The sequence below is a fragment of the Frieseomelitta varia genome, unplaced genomic scaffold, assembly GCF_011392965.1.
Source record: "Frieseomelitta varia isolate USP_RPSP 00005682 unplaced genomic scaffold, Fvar_1.2 scaffold_248, whole genome shotgun sequence".
NCBI lineage: Eukaryota > Metazoa > Arthropoda > Insecta > Hymenoptera > Apidae > Frieseomelitta > Frieseomelitta varia.
Genome location: NW_025109977.1, coordinates 928,643 through 950,180, shown reverse-complemented (window position 1 = coordinate 950,180; position 21,538 = coordinate 928,643). Strand labels below are relative to the sequence as shown.

At 31.1% G+C, this 21,538-nt stretch overlaps 5 protein-coding genes across 7 annotated transcripts; 2 read left to right on the top strand and 3 right to left on the bottom strand.

Annotated features, from left to right (window-relative positions):
* Nucleotides 1–170: 170 nt before the first annotated feature.
* LOC122528279 (sorting nexin-18) lies at nt 171–3,316 on the bottom strand. Of its 2 annotated transcripts, XR_006306526.1 has the most exons (6): nt 2,686–3,316; nt 2,347–2,530; nt 1,816–2,267; nt 1,050–1,742; nt 495–948; nt 171–412 (listed from the first exon to the last, which is right to left on the bottom strand). XR_006306526.1 is itself a non-coding variant. In XM_043653247.1 (5 exons), the coding sequence occupies exons 1-5, from the start codon at nt 2,698–2,700 to the stop codon at nt 697–699; spliced, it is 1,596 nt and encodes a 531-aa protein (XP_043509182.1). In that variant the 5' UTR covers nt 2,701–3,316; the 3' UTR covers nt 171–696. The 2 variants fall into 2 exon arrangements, 1 of the variants encoding a protein (XP_043509182.1); XM_043653247.1 differs by having other exon boundaries at nt 171–948.
* Nucleotides 3,317–3,548: 232 nt separating this feature from the next.
* On the bottom strand, nt 3,549–4,738 carry LOC122528281 (eukaryotic translation initiation factor 3 subunit H). The gene is made up of 2 exons (XM_043653250.1): nt 4,450–4,738; nt 3,549–4,387 (listed from the first exon to the last, which is right to left on the bottom strand). The coding sequence occupies exons 1-2, from the start codon at nt 4,710–4,712 to the stop codon at nt 3,640–3,642; spliced, it is 1,011 nt and encodes a 336-aa protein (XP_043509185.1). The 5' UTR covers nt 4,713–4,738; the 3' UTR covers nt 3,549–3,639.
* A 243-nt stretch (nt 4,739–4,981) lies between these two features.
* Nucleotides 4,982–10,687, top strand: LOC122528276. Its single transcript, XM_043653242.1, has 7 exons — nt 4,982–5,174; nt 5,777–7,957; nt 8,034–8,196; nt 8,280–8,440; nt 8,503–8,716; nt 8,792–9,649; nt 9,727–10,687. The coding sequence occupies exons 1-7, from the start codon at nt 5,091–5,093 to the stop codon at nt 10,611–10,613; spliced, it is 4,548 nt and encodes a 1,515-aa protein (XP_043509177.1). The 5' UTR covers nt 4,982–5,090; the 3' UTR covers nt 10,614–10,687.
* Nucleotides 10,688–12,663: 1,976 nt separating this feature from the next.
* LOC122528278 (RE1-silencing transcription factor-like) lies at nt 12,664–15,719 on the bottom strand. The gene is made up of 2 exons (XM_043653246.1): nt 14,825–15,719; nt 12,664–14,158 (listed from the first exon to the last, which is right to left on the bottom strand). The coding sequence occupies exons 1-2, from the start codon at nt 15,189–15,191 to the stop codon at nt 12,711–12,713; spliced, it is 1,815 nt and encodes a 604-aa protein (XP_043509181.1). The 5' UTR covers nt 15,192–15,719; the 3' UTR covers nt 12,664–12,710.
* A 1,408-nt stretch (nt 15,720–17,127) lies between these two features.
* LOC122528280 (plasminogen activator inhibitor 1 RNA-binding protein-like) lies at nt 17,128–21,513 on the top strand. 2 transcript variants are annotated; one of them, XM_043653248.1, is made up of 6 exons: nt 17,128–17,525; nt 18,516–18,672; nt 18,756–18,935; nt 19,011–19,085; nt 19,166–19,658; nt 19,740–21,513. In XM_043653248.1, the coding sequence occupies exons 1-6, from the start codon at nt 17,270–17,272 to the stop codon at nt 19,824–19,826; spliced, it is 1,248 nt and encodes a 415-aa protein (XP_043509183.1). In that variant the 5' UTR covers nt 17,128–17,269; the 3' UTR covers nt 19,827–21,513. The 2 variants fall into 2 exon arrangements, with proteins under 2 accessions (XP_043509183.1, XP_043509184.1); XM_043653249.1 differs by having other exon boundaries at nt 17,129–17,525; nt 19,014–19,085.
* The last annotated feature ends 25 nt before the right edge of the window (nt 21,514–21,538 follow it).

The following is a 21,538-nucleotide window of genomic DNA, read 5'->3' as shown; positions in this document are numbered from 1 at the left end:
AAAATAATAGATTTTACATTTATTATAAAATGTAATGTAATCTTTCGTTAGAACCTAGTTCCTAATACATGTTGATTTCAATGTAATTTAAAATTTGGTTTGGTCCATGAAACATACAAATGATATATATACATATATATATATAAATGTATTTAGAAAAAAAATTAAAAGTTAGAATAATTGAAATATGCGAAGAAAAAAAAATTGAGTAATGATTCTACAAATTTTCGAATAGCAGCCACATGATTAATATTAATATTAACATTGACATTCAATATATTACTATGCATCGTTAATAATATCGTTTAGTTGATTAACTTCTTTATTTCTCGAAGTTGTATTTCACTCTTATTTTAACCGAGCTTAATATCATTTCTTTGATTGGTTGTCTTAACCACATCCAGTTATACAACTGAAAACAGGTGTGAAAAAATACTATACATAGAAAATATACTTGCAAATTTCTGTATATGTTAGGTGTTTGGTAGTAATACCTGGAAATAAACTGTTGGCCCCTTCTATGTAATTTGCATAATCCTTCTGTAATCAACGCTTATCAATAATTCAACGTAAAGTGTTTCTTCTAATCTCATACAGTTCATGCATTTTCAACTAAATTATCATTTTGAATATTATATACTTTACCAAAAGATATGATAAACGAGACAACCTTACATTACATTAAATACACATATTTTAACCCTCGTATGCATTTAACGCTTCTCGTAATTTATCTACAATTTTCTGATAAAATTTGATTTGCTCCGCAAGATGCGTTTTCATTGCTTGAGTTAAATGGACCTCTTGCTCCGTCTGAAAATGCGTTTCTTCAGCGAGAAGAGCTCGTGCTATTACATCGGTTCGATGAGACAAATCTCGCAATTGTTGTGGCTCCATTTTGTGTTCACTTACTAGCTTTTCGTAATCTTTCCGTTTTTGTACAGCAGTCTAAATAAGTTAAAGAAAAAAAAAACAGAACATATTAGCAACGTTAAAATTTCTTATAGAAGACTATACTTTAAAAGAATAAAACTTTTCTTATCGGTTACCTTATGTATGCTAATTACATCTGGAAAACTACTGATAATTCCTCTATAAATATGAAATTTATCAGATAGAGGTTCCCAATCAAATTTAGGCTGCTCTTCGTATAACTTGCCTATATCGTTATAAGCGTCTCCCGTTATTTTTAACGCATAAGTTAATCTTCCTCGACTTCTATCGTCGCCTTCTAATGCGTGGCTTAATGCGCTAAAGCTTTGACCAATTTTCTGAAATTCTCTCTTGTAAAGAAGACTTTTTTTTGTTTGATCAACAGCCATAGCCATAAAATTCTTAACTACTGGATCCAGTCCACTTATAAATCTACTAAAAGCATCAGTTTGAATTTCCACTTTTATAACGTCCAAAATTGTTTCAGGGCATTGGACGGCATAAAAGTAATTTACACCTAATAATTCATCTTTTTCAGCCTGCCTTTTCCCAGCCTTCCATCTTTTTTCATCTGTGCAAGTTATAAAATGTTCCCAGACGCGACTACGTGCCAGCACAGGATGCCTACAAACGTAATCAACGAATTCTTGTAGCTGTGTGCGTCGATGTTCGATAAATTGTTCATCATATCTCCCTGATATTTGTTTATCTGGTAATGGTGGAATAGGAATAAAGCAATATTTTTCTTCTAAACGTTCGTGCAGCCAATCAAAATGTTTATATCTTCTTGAAACTTGAATATTATTAAACTAAAACAAAGAAATCCACGATAATTCTGATTTATTGTTACAAGAATATAACATATAAAAAATAATTAAATACCGTTGGCGTAAGTTGATAAACTATGAAGCTCTTAAGACCCTTTAGTTTGGATTCTTTTTTAGGAGATGTAACTACACAGTTATAAGATTCTCCTCTTGAAGACCATCCATAATGTCCACCTTCAATTTCTTCGATATATATTTTTTCATTTTCAGGAACATTTGCTACCCTCATTCCTAATAAAAAACTATCTTCTCCTGACTTTATTAATGTAGAAAATTTATTGTTTTTCTTTGGTATGTTGGGTATAGGCCTTTCAGGTATCACAGAATGAATAGTATGCATAGAAACTGAATCCCCATAATCGACAGTATGATGCTGTGGCAATTGTATCATATGTTGTTGCTGCTGCTGTTGAGGGACATACGCTTGTGTTTGACCGATTTCGGAATCATCGTCCCATTCATCGTCCCAGTAATCTCCTGAACTCTGTTGTGATGACGTCATTGCATCTAATGCATAAGAAAATTTAGATATAGCAAATTTTGAATCAATATATCTAATAAAAAAAGTGAAGCAAAGTAAATATACTTGGCGCAGTAGTGTCGACATTTTGAACATATGCTGCTGGAAATAATCCAGACTTTCCACTCTGATTGAAACCTTCACACCATCCATCGCCTACATTATCTCTCATAACAGTCAACATTTCTCCTGCTGTGATAGACAACTCTGCTGTTCCTGGTTCTCCTGTGAAATCGTATAACGCCCTTACCTGAAAAAACAAATGTTGGATGTTAATACGCACGAAACGGAAAAAAATTATTTTGAAAAATTCACACAAAAGAATGAGTCATAATGCACAGAACTGTTCTAATATCAAACAATTATATACCAATCACTTTTGTTTTTTTTAAGAGGTTTACGCACCTGGTGGCCCTCCATTGTAAGTACATGTACTAATAGTAATTTCAACTGTAATTACTGGTGTGACAGTTTTTCGCCTCCTTATTTCAAAATTATTTGATTACACCCGGTCACATACCTATACCGATCTGCTTAGCCGTATGACTGACATTTACGTATTTGCGCTTTAATGTGTGTGCGCCTCTGTGCCACATAAATGGAAAATTTAAACGACTGTACCACTACCGTTGGCGAAATATAATACGCTTTCATGACTCCAGAGAACGATGTATTTTCTATGTATAAGACACGTTCATTTCGAGAATCGAAAGGAGATTCTAGATGACGAGAATGAGCAGTTCGATAAAACGTAATTCAATGAACCAAAAAGAAAAAAAAAGAAAAAAAATGAAAGAAACTATTTTGTAATTGGAGGTTAGAAACATTAAAGCGCTGGGCACTTGAATTCACGATCCGTCACTGACTTTGGATCCGCCTCTATGAATTAACTCTTATATCGCTTATTAAATTTTTGCTTGGGTGTTTACACTCAAACGAACCAAAGCATCAGTTACATAGTTGTGAATGAAGAATTAAAACAAGAAATTATACACATTATTAGAATGTATAAAACTAAAAAAAATTAAGTTTGATTTAATTCGTACTTCAACTTGAATTTTCATTATCAATTTTTTATATGACATCTTTTACATATTAAATTTAATTACTTATGTATAATCAAAGAGAAAAAAACATTCTGTTTATTAAATATATTTAAATATGTGCGTCTAAAGGCTAATAAACAACTAGTGAAAATAATGTTTAATATGATAATTATATAAAAATGAAAAAACTTTTGATTGATAAAAAGAAAGAAAAACCAAAAGTTAAAATCACAATCTTATAAAATTTTATTGTTTTGAATGTCATTTTTTAATCTTTAATGTTGGAAATTTTTAGATTACAGTTGGATTTGTTTTAATGAGATGATTTTGATTCCTTGGCGTTCTGTAGACTTTGAGTAATGTATAATTTTGCTAAGCTTTGTGCACAGAACTGAGAAATATGTTCACTATATGTGTTAATCTGTCCAGCGACAATCATCGGATTTAGTCTAGGTGGAACAGGCAAAGGTCTCATCAGTTTGTTAATATCATCATCCGGTAGCGGAGGCTCATCTTTAGCAGCTCTGGCAGCATTTTCTTGAGCTCTCTTAGCTAAAAGCCTGTTCTTCTCTTGTTGCTGACGAACGACTAGCTGCTGATATCTATTAAACTTCATAGCTTCTTGATTCAATTCGTCCACACGATCCATCAAACAACGTAATTGATTCTCCAAGACTGTGGCTGTACCAAGGTCCAAGTACTTTGTACCTTCCTCTTCGGGAATCATTTCCTCCAATTCAGACATCATTATATTAGTCAAGTTACTGTTCTTTATCACAACTGGTATCTCAATAAATAAATTCTCATAACCGATCTTCAAAGTACGTAGTGCCTCTGGTGTGAATTCACCTTCCTTATACATTTGTATAGCTTGGGGGGTAAGCCTGTAAGCTTTCAAAGTTAAAAAACCTCTGGCTGATTTGGCTGTATCGTATATGAGCACCACAGATTCCTCGATGGACGTTTGATAGTGGTATTGCGACTCTAACAGAGATACATTTAAGAAATTGCCAACATCTGCACTCTGATACCATCCAACGTGAAAGTGATCAACATTTACCCTGAAAAAAGGAGACTCACGTTTATTTATTTCGTTTCGTTTTTAATACTAAGTATTACTTACCAACGAAGGCGACGCATCATGGCAAGCTGGTATTCTTCTTCGTCCATGATCTCATCGTTTTTGGGAAATGGGAAACAATTGGTTATCTCGAGACGATTTTGAACAACCAAACCAAGCAGAGCACCTTGAGCAACATCCATGTTACTCATCGACTCTTCATGACAATGCTTCACCATTTTCATAACTACTAATCCATCGCATTGCACGTAATCTATCCGAGGTTCTACCTCGGGGATTCTTCTGGTCTGGGTTCTCGAATTCATTTTTAATTGAAACTTAATACTGGCGTAACTTTTCACACAATATGCTTTCAGTCACTCGCCCGAGGTTAGGTTGAACAGAATTCAACCTTACGCCTCCTATAATTGAACAAGTAAAACATATAAAAGAACATAGATATGAGACTACTTCGCTCTACGAGTCGAGTTAGTAACGACGCAGAGGAGGTCATCTGTAGTAATGACAAAGAAATCGAATGGCCGCCATAATCAATTAAAAATCTTGGCGGACTATTTGAATATAGGTTATACGAACTGGTACATATCTACTTTATGACATATTTACGCCGCATAAATATGAGATGACCGTGATCGGCTTGAAGAGTACACAACTCGTTGGAAAAGCATATATTAATCACAAAAATGAATAACGTGGAAGGAAAAATGAAAAAATGGATCGAATTGATCCAAATGGAAAAACTGACCGGTGTAACGGAAGATGTTCAGGTTTGTAATGTTTTTAATAAAATTGCTTTCTCCTCTCTGTGTTTATTTTTGTATTAAATTTAAAATTTAAATTTTCGATGAATATTTAGTTTATTATAGTTTTGGGGCTTTTCCCAATTTTGACTACTTTGACTACAGATTCTTTTTTCACTTTTTGAAAAGTTTTGCTTCGTTTTTAAAATCAACTGGGGAGAATCGAAAAAGTCACGTAACTCTTCTGTATTAAACGCTGTATTAAAAATATTTCGTTATGTCCATGATAATTTATCAGATAAAATGGAATGAAATACAAGATATTTTGAATCATATTGATGATTTTTTCTATTTGCTTACTACTGTTTCACAGAAATATTAGCAAATGGCAAAAAGCTATCAGAAAAACACCAAATAGCTGTACTTGTCGTTAGCTTTTGAATGTTTGTTTATGTTACTTCTAGAACAGTCAGTTCTGTGTTAGAATAAAAACACTTGAAATGGAAACAAAGAGAACCTCTTTATTAACCTCTACCATAAAAAAGTTGGAGAAAGCCATTAAACTAGAAATTTGCCAGACTTCCTTTTCACATTTTTAGAAATGAACGTTATCTTCCATTTTTTTTCAGGCAACCGTATTCGGTAGAAATAAAGAATTTAACAAACACATTTTTAAGCTATTGTTATATCTTTCACATACTGCAGACAAATGCAATAAACAAGACTATGCTATAGGAAAAGAGATTTATAAGTTAACTTGTGCACTGTGTTCAATTTTAACCAATATATTAGATAACAATAAATTTATTTCTAGTTTATTTCATATAATTCGTTGTTTGTTAACAATGCAGATGTTTGATGAAGCATATGATGTATGTTCTTACTTGAAAGCAGAAACATTACGTTCTGATTGTTCTAATGACAATGCAAGTGACATATTAGCGAAGATAGCTTACTTATGGCATAGTGCAGTTAATAATGAATTTCTTATTCTGCAACAAGATCCATTGAATTCTAAAAATAACTTACAATTGAAAAATATTGTAAAGTATGAATTAGAAATAATACAGATTGTACATAGAAGTTCCACAAAACAATTACTTTCAAATATTAGTTCATATTTGAACAAAATTGCAACAATAAATGGAGAATCAAGAGAATCAATTTTTAATGATTTTTCTATATTTATCATTGAGTATTTAATCCAGACAAGAATATTATTTAGTATTAAAGAAAAATACATCATATGTCGTCATATGCTTCAGATAACAAGTAGAATTATATGTGAAAATATTAATGAAAAGTGCCTTAAGTCAGTAACAAAAGTTCTAAATACTATAAGCAATTACTTTAAGGAGATTTTAGTCGAGGATGAAGAATGTTACCAGTGTTTTTTACTATTTGAATCTATGTGCCTTGTAGTTGTAAAACCAATTGAATGTTTAACGGAAAATGTTGTTAAAAAGATTGAGAAGTTGATTGACAACTATGTAAGTCTTATAAAAAGATATGAATATACAGGATCTGTTAAATGGGCCACATTCAGTATTGTTCAGATTTTAGAACCATTGTTTATATATTGGGAAACATGTATAAAAACTGAGAAGAAAGTATACATAAAAAATGATTTATTGTTGGAAACAATGAAACTAGTTGGATATTTGAGTATATGTTTTATTAAACAAATATCAAACAAGTGTACCTCTTGTCAAAGCGAGAATTGTATGGTCAAAAAAGATATATATAATGCAGTAGCTATAAAAACTAGATGTATTAATTTAATCAGCAAGTTTTCTAAAAACGATTTATCGAAAGATGTTTGTGTAGTTGCTAAAATATTTTTGGAGCAAAATATAGCATTGATCTATGAAATGAAAGAATATAAATGCAAGTGGTGGATACATTTATGGTCTACCTCTAGTGCCTTGATTTATAACTTAGGCATAATATCTGACTGCTTTTATGAAGAAAGTGTATCTCTATTTTCTCTATTATTTACCTCTATTGTACAATTTGATGGAATTGAATCGAAATCAAAGCATATCAATCTTGAAAATCCTATTGGTTTCACATTACATAAAATAAGTACTCTTCATTATAATCATAACATGTACAGAGAAGCAATGACTGCGACTGCATTAAATGCCCTATTGAACTGCAATGATCCAAATTCGAAAGCATTTCGTATGTGGGCAAGTATAAAACATAAGTCTGTAAGTTCCAAGGAAATTACGGAAATGACCATGCTAGCTTGCTTGAAAAAAGATAAATCAAAGATAGAAGAATTAGGATTATCTATTGATTTATCGAAATATGATCTCATTGAAATATGTTTAAAAGAAGCAAAAGGTTTACAAGAAGCAAAAGTTAATCTATCTGTCGCCATTCAGAAAGTTCTCAGCGAATTGGAAGCATTGAAAGTAAATCCAATACAATACGCTCGCATGGTTCAAATGTTAGTATATCATTCATTAAATTTTGATTATGATGAAGATATTTTGGCATGTATTAAGCAAGCTGTTTCAAATTTGAAACAAATTAAAATGGATTGCAACATTTTATGTTTGCAAGCGAACTTAGAATTTTACATTTTTGTCACCCAATTACGTTCTGTAAGCAAAAAAATTGAGATGGAAATTGAAAACATGAAATTCGCATTGTACGCTCCAAAAGTAAACGAAATTGGGGAAAATGAATCTCGTGACGTAGTACCAGCTTATAGTATGATAAATATCAAGGAAGATTCTAGACATATGATGTATTTGCAGGAGGCATTAAAAAAATGGGAAAAATGTTTAAGGCAAAATCTTGTAAGTTTGAGTCTCTAATCACAGCTTAGTGTATTTTTATTTAAGATTAACTCTAATTATATATATATGTTAACAGAAAGAAATTGCAAAAGGATATGAACCATTGACGACCTTACATACATTAATTATAGCGGGTGAATATGCTCATTTGTATAGGTATGAAAAATGTGAAATTAATATATGGAAATTTGCACATGCATTAGCATACGAATTGCAAGATAATTCTACAATTATTTATGGTACATAAATATTGAACTTTTTTCTTTCAATTTGAAATTCAGGGGCATTTATATTAATAAAAAATTACCAATATTCTTTTTAGTCATTGGACGTTGTATATCTTTGAGATATATTAATTTTGAATGGATTACTATTGCCAAAAAGCTTGCCATCAAATTGAAAGATAGTAATGATGAAGATACAATTTACGCAATCGCTGTTTTTTGGATAAGTTTATCAGATTTTTATTTTGAATGCAACATGGTAAGTTTATTATTTACGAATAATGAAAAACATTACAACTATTTCATATACTTTATTCTTAGTATGATGAAGCTAGAAAATTAGTTGATGAATCCAGGAAACTACCAGGAATTTCTTTCTTCAAAAATATAGCTGTATATTTATACAGTCTCGATAGAATTTTGTATAATTGTTATTTGTACAAAGAAAATATCAAACACGAAGAGTACACTCGATATATTGTTGAAATTTTGTATACTCTGGTTAATTTGAACGAGGAACTTTCTGCAAGAAAATGTGAAGTTTTTATTTATAAAAAAATATTCTTTAATGCTTTGTAGCTTCTAACATTATAATCCAATGCTTTTTTAGGGAAACCTCAAGACAAGTATCTTTTTGGATTCGACATACTATTATCTGCAACCGTTAATTTATCCCTACGAATGAATAGTTTATTATCTTTTCAAGAAATTAGTGCCCATCTAGTGCGCAGATTGAAAAGTGCGCAAATTCTAGGAGCAACTATAAGGGTTGCTGAAATTTTAAAATCTCTCTGTTACATTGATTTATCACGTGTACAGCTAAACGATTGTGAAGTAAAACTTCAAGGATTAGAGCATATTCTAAGTATCGAAACATTTAAAGTATCTACAAACAGTAATCTTACAAAAATGAATTCGGGTAATATTTTACAAACGCCGACCCGGGTTATAGATCCTATTAGAGATCTTCCTGAATATAATACTTCGCCAGTTCTCCAAAACAAAGTATTCAGTTTACCTGAATTTATGCGCCATGAAGATTGTAACTGTTATTTTTGTCAAAATATATCGTATCATTATTTAGTGTTTACAAGCACACACATCAGAGCGCAATTATATGCATTCCAAAAAAATATCGCAGCTTCGTTACAGCACTTTCATGGTGCGTTTAAGATAAAAGAGAACTTGATAAAAATGAAAGAATACATACCATTATGTATGCCTATCAAATATCTTCCTTGGCAAGAACGTTTTTATATTATAGACTATGTACTGTTATTAATAAATTTTTCTTACTTCCTGAGAAGTTTTTTTAATACAAAGCAAGAGAAAATAAGGAATATCATTTCGTTGGCGATTCGAATATGCGATACGAATAAATTAAAGGGACATCCAATTTATATGACGGTTAATGAATTGATGCTTGATCATAGCTTTCAAAGTACGTTTAGTTCTTCTGATTACTCGAGTAAGTATTTATGTAAGCATTATGTGAAACGGACTTATCTATGTTGAAAGGCAAAATTACATTTATTCTTTTTACAGAATTTACAGTTCCTGATCCTTTTGATATCGATATAAGTAAATACATGCAAAAATCGAACACTGAAAGTAATATTTGTATAACACCAACTATTAACAACACTCGATCGAAGAAACCTGTTACTCTTCAACGTAATCGAACTCCGCCTCTTTTAAAATTAACCAAAGTTAGTATTAACTTCAGTGACGATGAGGATACTTCTTCACCGCCATCCAGATATGGAAGAACAAGATCGCATAGTAAATTAATAAAAAGGAAAATCTTAAATGAAGAATACTCTGAAACTGTTAGTCACACCGAACAGGAAACAAATCAATCCAAAAGCAGCTTCTCGTTGCAGGAATTAATCGATACAAAGGAACATAATCCAAATATTTCAATAAAGGATATAATCAAAAAAGTCGAATTGTTGGCACCAGATATATCAGAACATTTATATAAAGTAGATAATATAGACGAGCCTGCAACCACCGAAAATGTACAGAAATTAATCGATTTAATGAAAGATCTTAAAGTAAATGCAATTTCGCAAAAAAATCCTAGAAAAACGCGACATTCAAAGAAAGCAAATACAGATGACTGTAGTAAAATTAATGAAGTGATCGCATTATTTAAAGATTTTGTCATCAACGATCCGATGAATAAAGAAACTGTAACGTCTGAAGAATCTATATCTTTTGTAAAAACAAACACTTTATCATACAAAAAACAAAATAGAAATAATGAGGAAAAGACAGATAACTTAGAACAAAATAATTTAGATAAATTGGAAAAAACATATAAAAGTGAAAATACTAAATTAAAAATAACAAGAAAACGTACGGAACACAGTGTTTTAAATAAAGAGTCATATAACATAAGAACTAGAAAATCAAAAGAAAAATTATGATAATTCAGTAATATAACACTGCCAATATTCTATATTAAATATTAAAATATTGAATCATGTAGAGACTGGTATTACATATTTTTTATAAACATAATTCACAACAAAAAAATATTTATGAAAAATAATAATTATATAAAAAATTTTTTTAAATTACTATATTTTATCAGTATCAGTATTGTTAAGTATTTAAATATATTTTGTAAAATTTTTAAAAATATTTATTAAAATATCTCACATATGTACACATCTAGTAAAAAGATAATAGGAGTTAAAATTACTTAATGTTATTACAAATGAAAGATTTTTTTATCAATTATCCATTTTTTCTTTATAACATTTTACAAATAATATTTACTCCAATTAAATACTTCATTCAACTTCATTCGAACTTTGTTCAATGTTTTCGATACAAAATTTTTCTTTATAAATTTTTTTAATATTCTAAATATCACATAAATTTTTTATCATTACATAGTATGGCCGATAATAATAAATAAATTTTTGCATTATTATCTAGAGAAATGTAATATTCTGTTTTATAAAATAAAGTCAAATATTGAAAACTATTACAATTGTATGAAGATTATAATGTTTTAAATAATTATTATGAAATATTTAACAGTTAAAAAGTTAACAGTTATTAAATGAACTATGAATATGCAAGAATAATCAAGAAAAATCAATTTAACTAATGAATGTTTCTGTTTGCAAATTCTTTTATATTTCATTTCATATATATTGAAAATGAATGTTCTAGATCTCAATCAAATTTTGCCATGTTTGGGACATCATTTTGAGCAAAAAATGTTATATACACCATGAGGTATATACATCTTCATTTCGAGATGAGTAATTAGTATATGAAGTTACTTAATTTTATTTCAAATTATTTCTTTACAGAAATTGGTCGGACTGGTTTATATAAATTGTTGAAAATCATAGAAAATTAACTACTGCATGGCCTCCTTGATTACTTGAACTTTTCTTATTAGATTTTTTTTTTATAGAACTGTATGAAATCGACGATACAATTACAGTAGAAAGACCAATACTTGTAACGTTGATAAAAAAAAAAATCAAAGAGGTTGCTAGTACCGTCAATAACGACTTTGCTAATATGTAGATGTGATCCATGGACGCTTATTTGCGTGTTTACCATTTTAACAATTTGTATGAACCAGTATCAATCAGAAATAATTTGTAATGTTAATCATTAAAAGTTAAGTAGCTTCATCATATCTAATTGCTGCCTAAATTATAGCTTATTATACTTATACTTATGGTTACTTCTTTCATATTTCAAAAACTGAAACGTATTGACCCTCATGGTCATATATAACATTTTCTGCTCAAAATGACCTCCCAAACATGTTGGCAAAGTTTGATGATTGAGACCTGGAACATCTTGTTTAAGAATTTATATTACAAATTCAAACAATTTTTTCAAAATATTTCATATCATTAAGTATTAAACTACAAACAATATAACATTTAATTTTTTGCAATATAATAATTTTGTTCCTTTGTTACTAAAATAACAAAAAATTTCAAAACAAAGAATATTCTTCACATATTTCAATATTACAGTAGTATATTCTCATTGCTTACATAAGTTGTAAGAAAATCATTTACAAAAAAAAATGCGTTTACTTTTACAAATGCATGTGACTGACAATGAGAAGTATCTATGTAAAAAATGTTTTGCAAAATATAGTTTTTCAAGTTCCATGTGAATACACACTTAAAACTTAACAGAGTTATAAACATAAAATATTTTTTGTACATATTAATTCATTTTTTTAAAGAAAAAGAAAAACCAGAAGGAGAAAAACCTCCAATCTTTCATTGTTCTTAAAATTGTAGTAAAATGTAAATAAATGGTCAACATAAACTGTAACATTATAATGTAATTAGAAAAACATCCAAAGAAAATTGTAAAAGATGTTTCTTGATTGTATAATAAGAAAGACAAATTTACATTTCTTATTATCATGACCAAAAACGTATTGTATTATGGCAATAAATGCATTTTTATTTTTGTCTTTTTTTCTTGCCATACAAAAATATTACGAAACTACAATAGCCACTAATCACAGTCTACAAGTGGGTATAATTCAGCTCAGTGTTAACAAAAAATTCATCTTTGTTCTGTTTAAAACTCATACCTCTCTCTGTATCTTCTTGATTTTTAGCTAATTCCATCAAAGCTAAAGCACCCAACCATTTTTGACTATCTTCAGGAATTGGTAACTTAATAAGATTATCCTCCTGCTTAACAACGACTACTTTTAATCCTGTTTCGGATTCCATTGGAGATACTTCTGAAATTGTATCTTTATTATTATTATTATTATTGTTGTTATTAAAACTTCCAGCTAACATTAAAACAGTCGGTCTCGTTACATTTTCGCTAATATGAGAATTCATAAATGTATTTTGTTTGGATATATCTTTTCTTGGATATATCTCTGGTTTAGACTGATTTAATGGAGATATAGGCAGTTCGTTTGTTAAGTTATTGTCCCAATACGTGTGATTCGGACTTTTGGAAGACTTGGAAGTAGATTGATTGACATCGGTTTTTATTTGGCTCGTGTTTTTCACAAAATCGTTCATATGATGTGAGGAATTCCAAATGTTTTGGGATAATGTATTTGAAGTTTTAAACATATATTTTGATTCTTTCTTTGCAGATTGTTCTAGAGATTCATTTTCAGCATCCCAAGATATTTGTGCAGATGCATAAGGAAGATCTGCTTTTGACTTTGTAAGTTCAATTTCCTTACATGCATTTAAACATGAATTATCTAACAAGGCAGATGAATTATCAACAGGTGAACTCCATTGCATTTGATTGCTATTAATTTTAAATGAGGTACCTGTAGATACATTGACAGGTTTGACATCCCAATTTAAAGGTTTAGCTAATTGCTGCTCTAAACAAGCTTCGCGTAACCATCTTTTCTTTGGCTGAAGTCTATCTAATGGTCTTCTTAAAGGTGTAATTGCTAACTTTGCTGATATCTCTTCATCTTCAGATGTTTGTAATACTGCTGGCTCTTCATCTTGACTTTCTTCTTGACTATCTTGACTCTCTCCACAATACAATCTTTGATTAGGCTGTTTGCAGTCTAGATTTTCTTGTTCCCCTGTTGCATCCATCATTAGACCTTTTCTAGATTTAACTCTTTTGTGATTTTCAGAACTACTCTTCCATGTCTTTTTCTTACGTTCATTTTTCCCTGTAGGTGTTCTATCTTCTCTTTCTCTGGACATTTTGTAACGCTCTAGCCATCTAGTCACATCATGGGGTAATTCGGTATTCTCCGATACTGGTTTCAATACAAAATCATCGGATCGTGTGAGAGTAGCATATGGATGATCCGGACAATGTCTATTAGCATGTGTAAATCTCATTTCACAGCCAGGTTCTGTACATAAAAAAGGTTTCTCTCCTGTGTGCAATCGTTGGTGAGTTTTTAACTGTCCTGATTGTGTAAAGGCTTTTGTACATCCGGGATAATCACACGGGTATGGTCGCTCTCCTAAAATAAAAATTATTCATTCAAAATTCATTTTTTAAAACCTGAAAAAATAATATTTGGAAATCCTATAACTATATAAAATTGGTAGACAAAAAGAATTATTAAAATGCACTTATTAACACTACATAAAATAGTTTATGAAATATTTTTTAAATAAATTAAATAAAAATTCACAAATAATAATTAGTAAGATTATAATTGCAGAGATTTAAATTTCTTCAAAAAACGACACATGTCAAGAAACTATGTTTTACAAAATAAACTAAATATAAAGAATCAAAGCAATTTAACTAAGAAAGCCTCGAGTTATTTTTTTCCAAACAAAGCATACTTCGAAATTTGCGACGAAAATATGTACATTTTTCTGTTGTAAATAGTAGATTTGTTGTTCGATACGAAAATCTCGTACTTAATGATGTAGTATTAGTTCGTTTCGCATGCGAAATATTTTCACAAATAAGTCATTTAACTGTTTAAAGTGCAAATGATGGCGATTGGCGGGACGCGTGACCATACGAAGTCGAGCAAGCCGTTAAAGGCCCTGCGAACTATCAACGTGCCATGTGACAACTTTTTTCACAGAAACTTCCACTAAAATTGCTTCTATTTTCTATAAAACATGGAAAAACGAACGGATTACCGCTTGAAGTTACAAATTATAGATACCTGTGTGGGTACGTAAGTGTGCTTGGAGACTCTTCTCTCGTGGAAATACGCGGCTGCAATAAGTACATTTTATACTGCTCGGCGAGGTGCTTCCTTGCATCATAAGATTGGAAAGAGCATCGGCTCTTGGTCGACCACGGCGATGACTTTCCGAGCCACCTGAACGTGATCTAGTCCCAGTTCGCGTGTTTAGCACGCTATGCTCCCTACATTCCGGAGACGAGCACGAGCTGCCCGGGCTAAGGTTTACGTTTCTCGCTTCGTCGCCCCAGTTCCACGGATAAAGCATACTATCGCACATTGGTGGACTGCACGGCAACGCTTCCGTTAAAGGACGCATCTCGCGCTTCGGCGTGTGCAATTCCATTTTACGTTTTTCACCTCACTCTGCGTATACTTCTCACCCGCCACTTTAAAGTCTTCGTGTTAATATAACCACCTACTCTCTTTCTCTCTCTCTCTCTCTTTCTCTTTCTCTCTCTCTCTCTCTCTCTCTCTCTCTCTCTCTCTCTCTCTCTTTCTTTCTGCCACTGCGTATACCGCGTGCAACTAGTGAACCGCCAAAACGTAATACATACCCGGTTCGATCTGTATATATGTATATATATAAATATGTATGGACTAAGATTACAGCAATAAAGTAGAGTTAACCTCGAATTTCCTAAACTGCTGGAATAATGGATTATAAGATTTCTTTCACTAAATAGACGATGAAAGGTAGGAAAGTAGAAACGCGATTTCCATCAGCTCTTGTATTGTTGGCATCATTTTTCGGACTGTTTTCTACACGCGGCTTTATTCTGATGCGCGCGCATCCTCTTCTGCGCAACATACCGACCAATCAGAAGTGCGCCAAAAGAAGACGCGTAATACAAAGTTAATTTATTGTTGTTACCTGCATAATGGATTTATTAATCGTAATTATTGATAATCATTTTTTATGAATATTTTTTAATTATATATTTGAGCGCCAAATATTTATGAAAATGAATTTTTAAATATTTTCATGAGAGGGAAGGTGCGTAACATGTATTTTACAAAATATTTTGCGTTGTTTTTTTGAATAAACGAGAGGAAGATCAATATATAAAAAAAATCATTGTAATTGAATGTTTGTAGATTTGAAACATGTTATTATGAAACAAAAGATTGTATCGTATATATAAAACGGAGATGTAAAATGAGAATATATTGAAAAAAATAATGTAAAATGAGAATATATTGGAAAAAAAAATATCCTCCTTTCCATTCATAAAGTTATTGTGTATTAATACTGTATTTTATTGTTAAGGACGTTTCGATTTTAAAGCTGTAATGATTCAGTTTTTTATTCTACATGGAAATGCGGCATAAGGATTTTATAAATGGTTTAAGCTTTACAGTATACATACATGAAATACAAGTTGAAAAATGAACATTTTATACATTGTCAAAGAATATACTGACATCACTTTATACCTTTCATGTCGAAAAATAATAAAAATTTTTAATTAATTTATATATTTTTAAAAAGTTCTTTTATATTCTTTTACTTAAAAAAATTAAAAACACTTTCTAAAATTTATTGCATTTAGCAAATGCTAAATTAAAGTTGAAATTCTGTTACCAATTGTATCCTTTATTTTTTAATAAAAAGAAAGGATAAAATAAAAGTAATAATGACTTTATTTTATAATTATGTATATGCATTTCATGTATGTAGCAAATTGCAAACAAATGTACGCTCTCAAATACATATGTACAAATTCGATATGTTCATTTTTACATCGTATAACAAACTCATACAATATTAATATTTATGTTAGCTAAGTATGTAAGTAACTTAGAATCGAATTGAACAATGTAAAAATAACTCTAAAAAAATGATTTTTAAGAAAAACTTAAATATATTATTGTATAATATGCTGTCACAGGAGATTTTCAATTATCATCAAGCATTATATTCAGGTACAGCTGATGTACATACATTTTTATTCAAACGCTATGAAACATGATATAGAGCCAAAAATAGCGGATTGGTGCATAAATATTATTGTAAGGCAATAAGATAAAGCGTAAAAGATAAGAAAATCTATTCGGTTCGTGTTAAGTAATTCATGGAAATAATGCCGGTTTCTTTGAGAACGACAGCGCAAAGAATTATTCCGCAATACTGTTAGATATTAGTTATTTTAACAATGCGACACGGTGAAAATTAAAAACTCAATTTTAGATGACGATTTACGGTTTAAAACAATATAAAATTGACAATATAAATAATATTGGTGGGGAGGTGGCGCGCTGGGTGCAAGACAATTATGCGGTCCCTCCCTGAGCACAGACCTCGTGGTGAGCTATTCTCCGACTCAGCCATATTGAAATATTGAATGTCTCTGTTACACAAGGGCTCAAGAGTAGCCGTGAAATTTTCGTGTGATCCTCGACGAAGAGAGGATAAGGATAAGTATGGAAAGTATGTACAGCATTGCTGTGACAAACAAATTCTCGTTAGCGTTGGGTGATGATGAGGATCCACACGAAAAACTCCGAGAGGAAGAGCTTAAGAAAGAAGCCAGAAAAAAGGAGAAGCTCTCGGAGAAAGAAAATAAGAGCAAGCAGTCTGACGCGCAGAAAGGGACTGGTAATAAAACGCAAAAGAATCGCGTGATCAAAGATTCTCAGCAACAACCGGCCAAGGTGCAAGACTCTAAGAAGGATCAAGGTTAGTCATTTTTCATTTTTCGTATCTCACCTCGTGCGCGGTATTATGGCCGTCGCTCCTCAGCCCTCGTGGGTCCATGTGCTTTTGATATTTCGCCCAACACCAAACGATTTTCTCACCTCTTCGCCGATCATTTCCTCGTGTTCATTCTGTCGGTTATTCTTGCCCTCTAAACTCCGATTATTTATGTAAATTCCATTATACCAAGTTCATATTTCTTGTAATTTTTTTTTGAGAATTTTTTATGCCGCATTGTGTTTCCATATCATAAAAATAGAATTTACCAATGATGACCCCACGTGTTATTTAACAAATAATTACGACCGAGCCGTTGCGATTTATTTTGAAATTTTTAAACGGTTATTAAGTAATTGTACACTGCGTGGGACATTGGTGTAATGTAATAAAAAAATAATTGATGCATGGATAGATGATTGAGGATTATATTTTGTTATTTAATGATTTATATAGGCCTCTTATTATTTTTGCTGCAAATAATCAATATACTATGTTAAAATTATATCAACATGTATATGTATATGCTTTTCTGCTTCAAATAAGCTGTTCAGAAACCACATTGATCAACTCCATAAATAAGAAAAGTAATGATATATAGCTATTTTTCAAATATATTTTTTTAATTTAGTTTGCAAGTTACCATTATATGTACCATTTTTATAATAAATAATTTATAGAAATAATTAATTTGTTTGTTGTAAGACACGGAATTAAGTATTAATCATTTAGATAGTGAATTTAAAAAATAGATGAAAATTGGAGCTCATCAGTTTAAAGGTTAAAAAAAATTTATAAATCTTAAAAAAAACTAATTTTTATAACATAAATGTAAATCACTATTAATCATAAATTTGTATTATTCGTAAATATATAAATTCTTTTTACATTTTTGCTTTATACGATACCAATTTTTAATAAATTTATTTTATTGTTTTATTTTACTTATTGATATAATGATCTTCATTCATATAGTACCAGATAAAAAACCACCACAATCAAGAAACAGTGGTGGAGATCGTAATGTTAAATTCTCTGGAGAAACTAGAGAAGAGCGTAATAACAGACGTAATCGTGAAGATGGTGAAAGGACGCCTCGCAATCAGGGAGAAGTTAGGCGAGGACTTCCTGGGTTAGTATAAACCAGTTAGTGAACAAAAAGGCATTGATAATGTCTCTAACTTCTCTTTTGTAATTGTCTTTTTAATTTTTCAGCGAAGGGCGTGAAACTCGAGAGTTTAGGAATTCTAATGATAATCGTGGAGAATATGGAGAGCGCAGAGGTCGTGGTGGAATGCGTGGAATGGTGCGTGGACGTGGAGGTCCACGTGGCCGTGGTGGATACGATTATCGTGGAAAACGTGAATTCGATCGTCAATCTGGCTCTGACAAAACGTAAATTTTCATTTATTATCATTAAATTCTAATAAGTTTATTTAGTATTAATAAACGCATTGTTTGTATGTTAAGCAGGGGAGTTAAACCTGTGGATAAGAAAGATGGTGCTGGTAGCCATAATTGGGGTACACACAATGATGAAATTGAGTAAATATTATTTCCAACAGAATATTTTGAAATTCAGAAAAAATTTACGCTCTAATTCCTTGTTCATATTTTATTTTCAGAGAAAGTTTAAACCAAGAGAATCAAGATTGGGCTAACGATAAACCTGATGGAGATGCCAATCAAACAACCACAGAGATAAAGGATGGAGAGACACCTGCCGACGTAGTAGAAGAAAAACCAGTCGAAGAAGAATCACGCGAATTAACCTTAGATGAATGGAAAGCTTTACGTAATAATAGAGTGAAGCCTCAATATAATTTGCGTAAAGCTGGAGAAGGCGAGGATTTAACACGCTGGAAGAAAATGTACGCACTGGAAAGAAAGAAGGAGGGAGTCGATGAAGAGGAAGAGGAAGAAGAAGAATATGACGCAGCAGCTGAATATCCTCAGCGTGTTGGAAGACAGAAACGCGTTTTAGGTATTGAAATTCAATTCAGTGATTCACGACGTGGTTCTGGTGGACGTGGTCGGGGACGAGGTCGTGGAGAACGAGTGAATAATCGTGGATTTGGTAATCGTGGAGCTCCTAGAGATGGAGACTCACGTGGTCCTGTAAGTATTTGAATTTATTCATTTTCAATTGAAATATAGCGTACATAGATGCACAATGAACATTAATTGATGTAATTCTAGACTTCACAATCTGAGCAAAGGTCACCACGAGGACGTCAAAATGCACCGAAAGTAGATGACGAGAATGACTTTCCTTCATTAGGATAGGTGGTTTCGTTTGTCGACAATACAGCATCCCACCATTTCTGCTAACATTGAAATTATTACCACAGATAAAATTACTACTAATACTAAAATTATTACTATCAACATTTTTGCGTCAGTGACAACGTTATTAATGCATAATACAGTACACCCTTGCAAAATGAGATACGTAATTTACAGACTCAAGTTTTATGATTATTATATATATATCCATGAATATTCAGTCTTGTTCTTAATATCGTTCATCCATGAATTAGCATGAAAACAAACTGAATTATTATAAGTACTGAAAAGGATTATGATCTACATTGTTTTTTATCGTGCGATGTTGAACATGCCAATATATAGATATATAATTTTATGCCAATGTGTTGATAGTGCTACTGTTCATTTGGATAAATCATATATCGACATATTATCATGTCTAATTTCGCATAATAAAAAACAATTTAGATCATGGTGCTTTTTCGTGCTTGTAATAACAGTTCGTTCGTAATTTATGTTTTAATGCTTGTTCATGAACAAGGCTGGATATTTATGAACTTGTTTAATAATCATAAAATTAGAGTATTAGACAAAAAATATGGCTGAAGGACTAAGCGGACCAGCAGGAATATAAATATCAAAAGATATTCGTTTTACATAATGTAGTTTGAAGTTGCTTAAATTTGAGTCAAACATATAATTCCAAGGGGAAATAAACAAACAAAACAAAATCCACCTGTATGGCAGGAGGTGAGGCAGTTAAGCCTAGATTTTAATTTTGATGTCGTATATTAAAGGCCTAAGGAGGCTGGCCATAGCACCGACTCTTATGAACACATGTATAATAACTTGTTAGGCGGTAAATTTTAAACATTCTTTCTGTTTTATAATTTTTATACGGTGTTTGGAGAAGCCTTCCTTGTAATTGACAAGTTGTTACTTGTCGTGCATAAACATAAGAGACTTTTAAAAAGAAGTGTGTGTATTTCTATTTAAGAAAACATTTCTGATATTAAAAACGTCTACTTAGGTATATGCTAAGTTTGGCTTATGTAGAAGTATATAGAGATTTTTCCTTTCAAAGATGTAACCAATCTGTAAGAAGTTAACATTTAAGTAAATATTAGAGAGACACACAGACACAGATATACACAACTTTATATATATATTGTATAACGAGTTAAGAGAATGGTCGATACATACGTTCAAAGAGACAAATAGGGTAAATCCAGTCTTTACATAGTTACGTTGTACGTCGATCATCATGTTCTTAATTATGACTTGATATATTAGTTATCTATTGTATTTGTTACATGTAAAATGAAGAAATATCACAGCCAAAAGATCCAAACCCTCTTCATAAACACGAAAGGAAAAATAAAGAAAAAATCGTTATAAAGCTGTTTGAAGCTTAGGTATATGTGTAAATAACATGATATTTACAATAATAAATCGTGACATATAAGTCACTTTAGACTTGACTACTTAAATCAATCGACTTATGACGAGATATTCTAGAAAGGATTTTTATTTGCGCAGTGTGTAAAGAATGTGAGTACAAAGGAGATTAAAAACAAAATATGCGCACTATCTTACATCGAAGCCTTTTTGCCGCAACGCCAACGAAAATGTTGGGCATCACTGAAAGCATGGAAGAGAAAAAATGAGAGGTGCTGAACTCAATAAAGTTATGAGATAAATTTCATTGTAAGCATTTTGTTGTTATTAAA

Excerpts from the sequence above, each read along its gene's own strand:
- LOC122528279 (XM_043653247.1), bottom strand. Across the intron at positions 1,743-1,815 it reads TTTATCAACTTACGCCAACG|TTTAATAATATTCAAGTTTC; the intron begins GTATTTAATTAT and ends TCTTTGTTTTAG. Across the intron at positions 949-1,049 it reads ATGTAATTAGCATACATAAG|ACTGCTGTACAAAAACGGAA; the intron begins GTAACCGATAAG and ends TAACTTATTTAG.
- LOC122528281 (XM_043653250.1), bottom strand. The coding sequence starts at position 4,712 with ATGAATTCGAGAACCCAGACCAGAAGAATCCCCGAGGTAGAACCTCGG. Across the intron at positions 4,388-4,449 it reads ATGATGCGTCGCCTTCGTTG|GGTAAATGTTGATCACTTTC; the intron begins GTAAGTAATACT and ends TCCTTTTTTCAG.
- LOC122528280 (XM_043653248.1), top strand. The coding sequence starts at position 17,270 with ATGGAAAGTATGTACAGCATTGCTGTGACAAACAAATTCTCGTTAGCG. Across the intron at positions 19,086-19,165 it reads ACACACAATGATGAAATTGA|AGAAAGTTTAAACCAAGAGA; the intron begins GTAAATATTATT and ends TTTTATTTTCAG. Across the intron at positions 19,659-19,739 it reads ATGGAGACTCACGTGGTCCT|ACTTCACAATCTGAGCAAAG; the intron begins GTAAGTATTTGA and ends ATGTAATTCTAG.
- LOC122528276 (XM_043653242.1), top strand. The coding sequence starts at position 5,091 with ATGAATAACGTGGAAGGAAAAATGAAAAAATGGATCGAATTGATCCAA. Across the intron at positions 8,441-8,502 it reads TTTATTTTGAATGCAACATG|TATGATGAAGCTAGAAAATT; the intron begins GTAAGTTTATTA and ends CTTTATTCTTAG. Across the intron at positions 9,650-9,726 it reads TAGTTCTTCTGATTACTCGA|AATTTACAGTTCCTGATCCT; the intron begins GTAAGTATTTAT and ends TTCTTTTTACAG.
- LOC122528278 (XM_043653246.1), bottom strand. The coding sequence starts at position 15,191 with ATGGAATTGCACACGCCGAAGCGCGAGATGCGTCCTTTAACGGAAGCG. Across the intron at positions 14,159-14,824 it reads ACACTTACGTACCCACACAG|GAGAGCGACCATACCCGTGT; the intron begins GTATCTATAATT and ends TTTTTATTTTAG.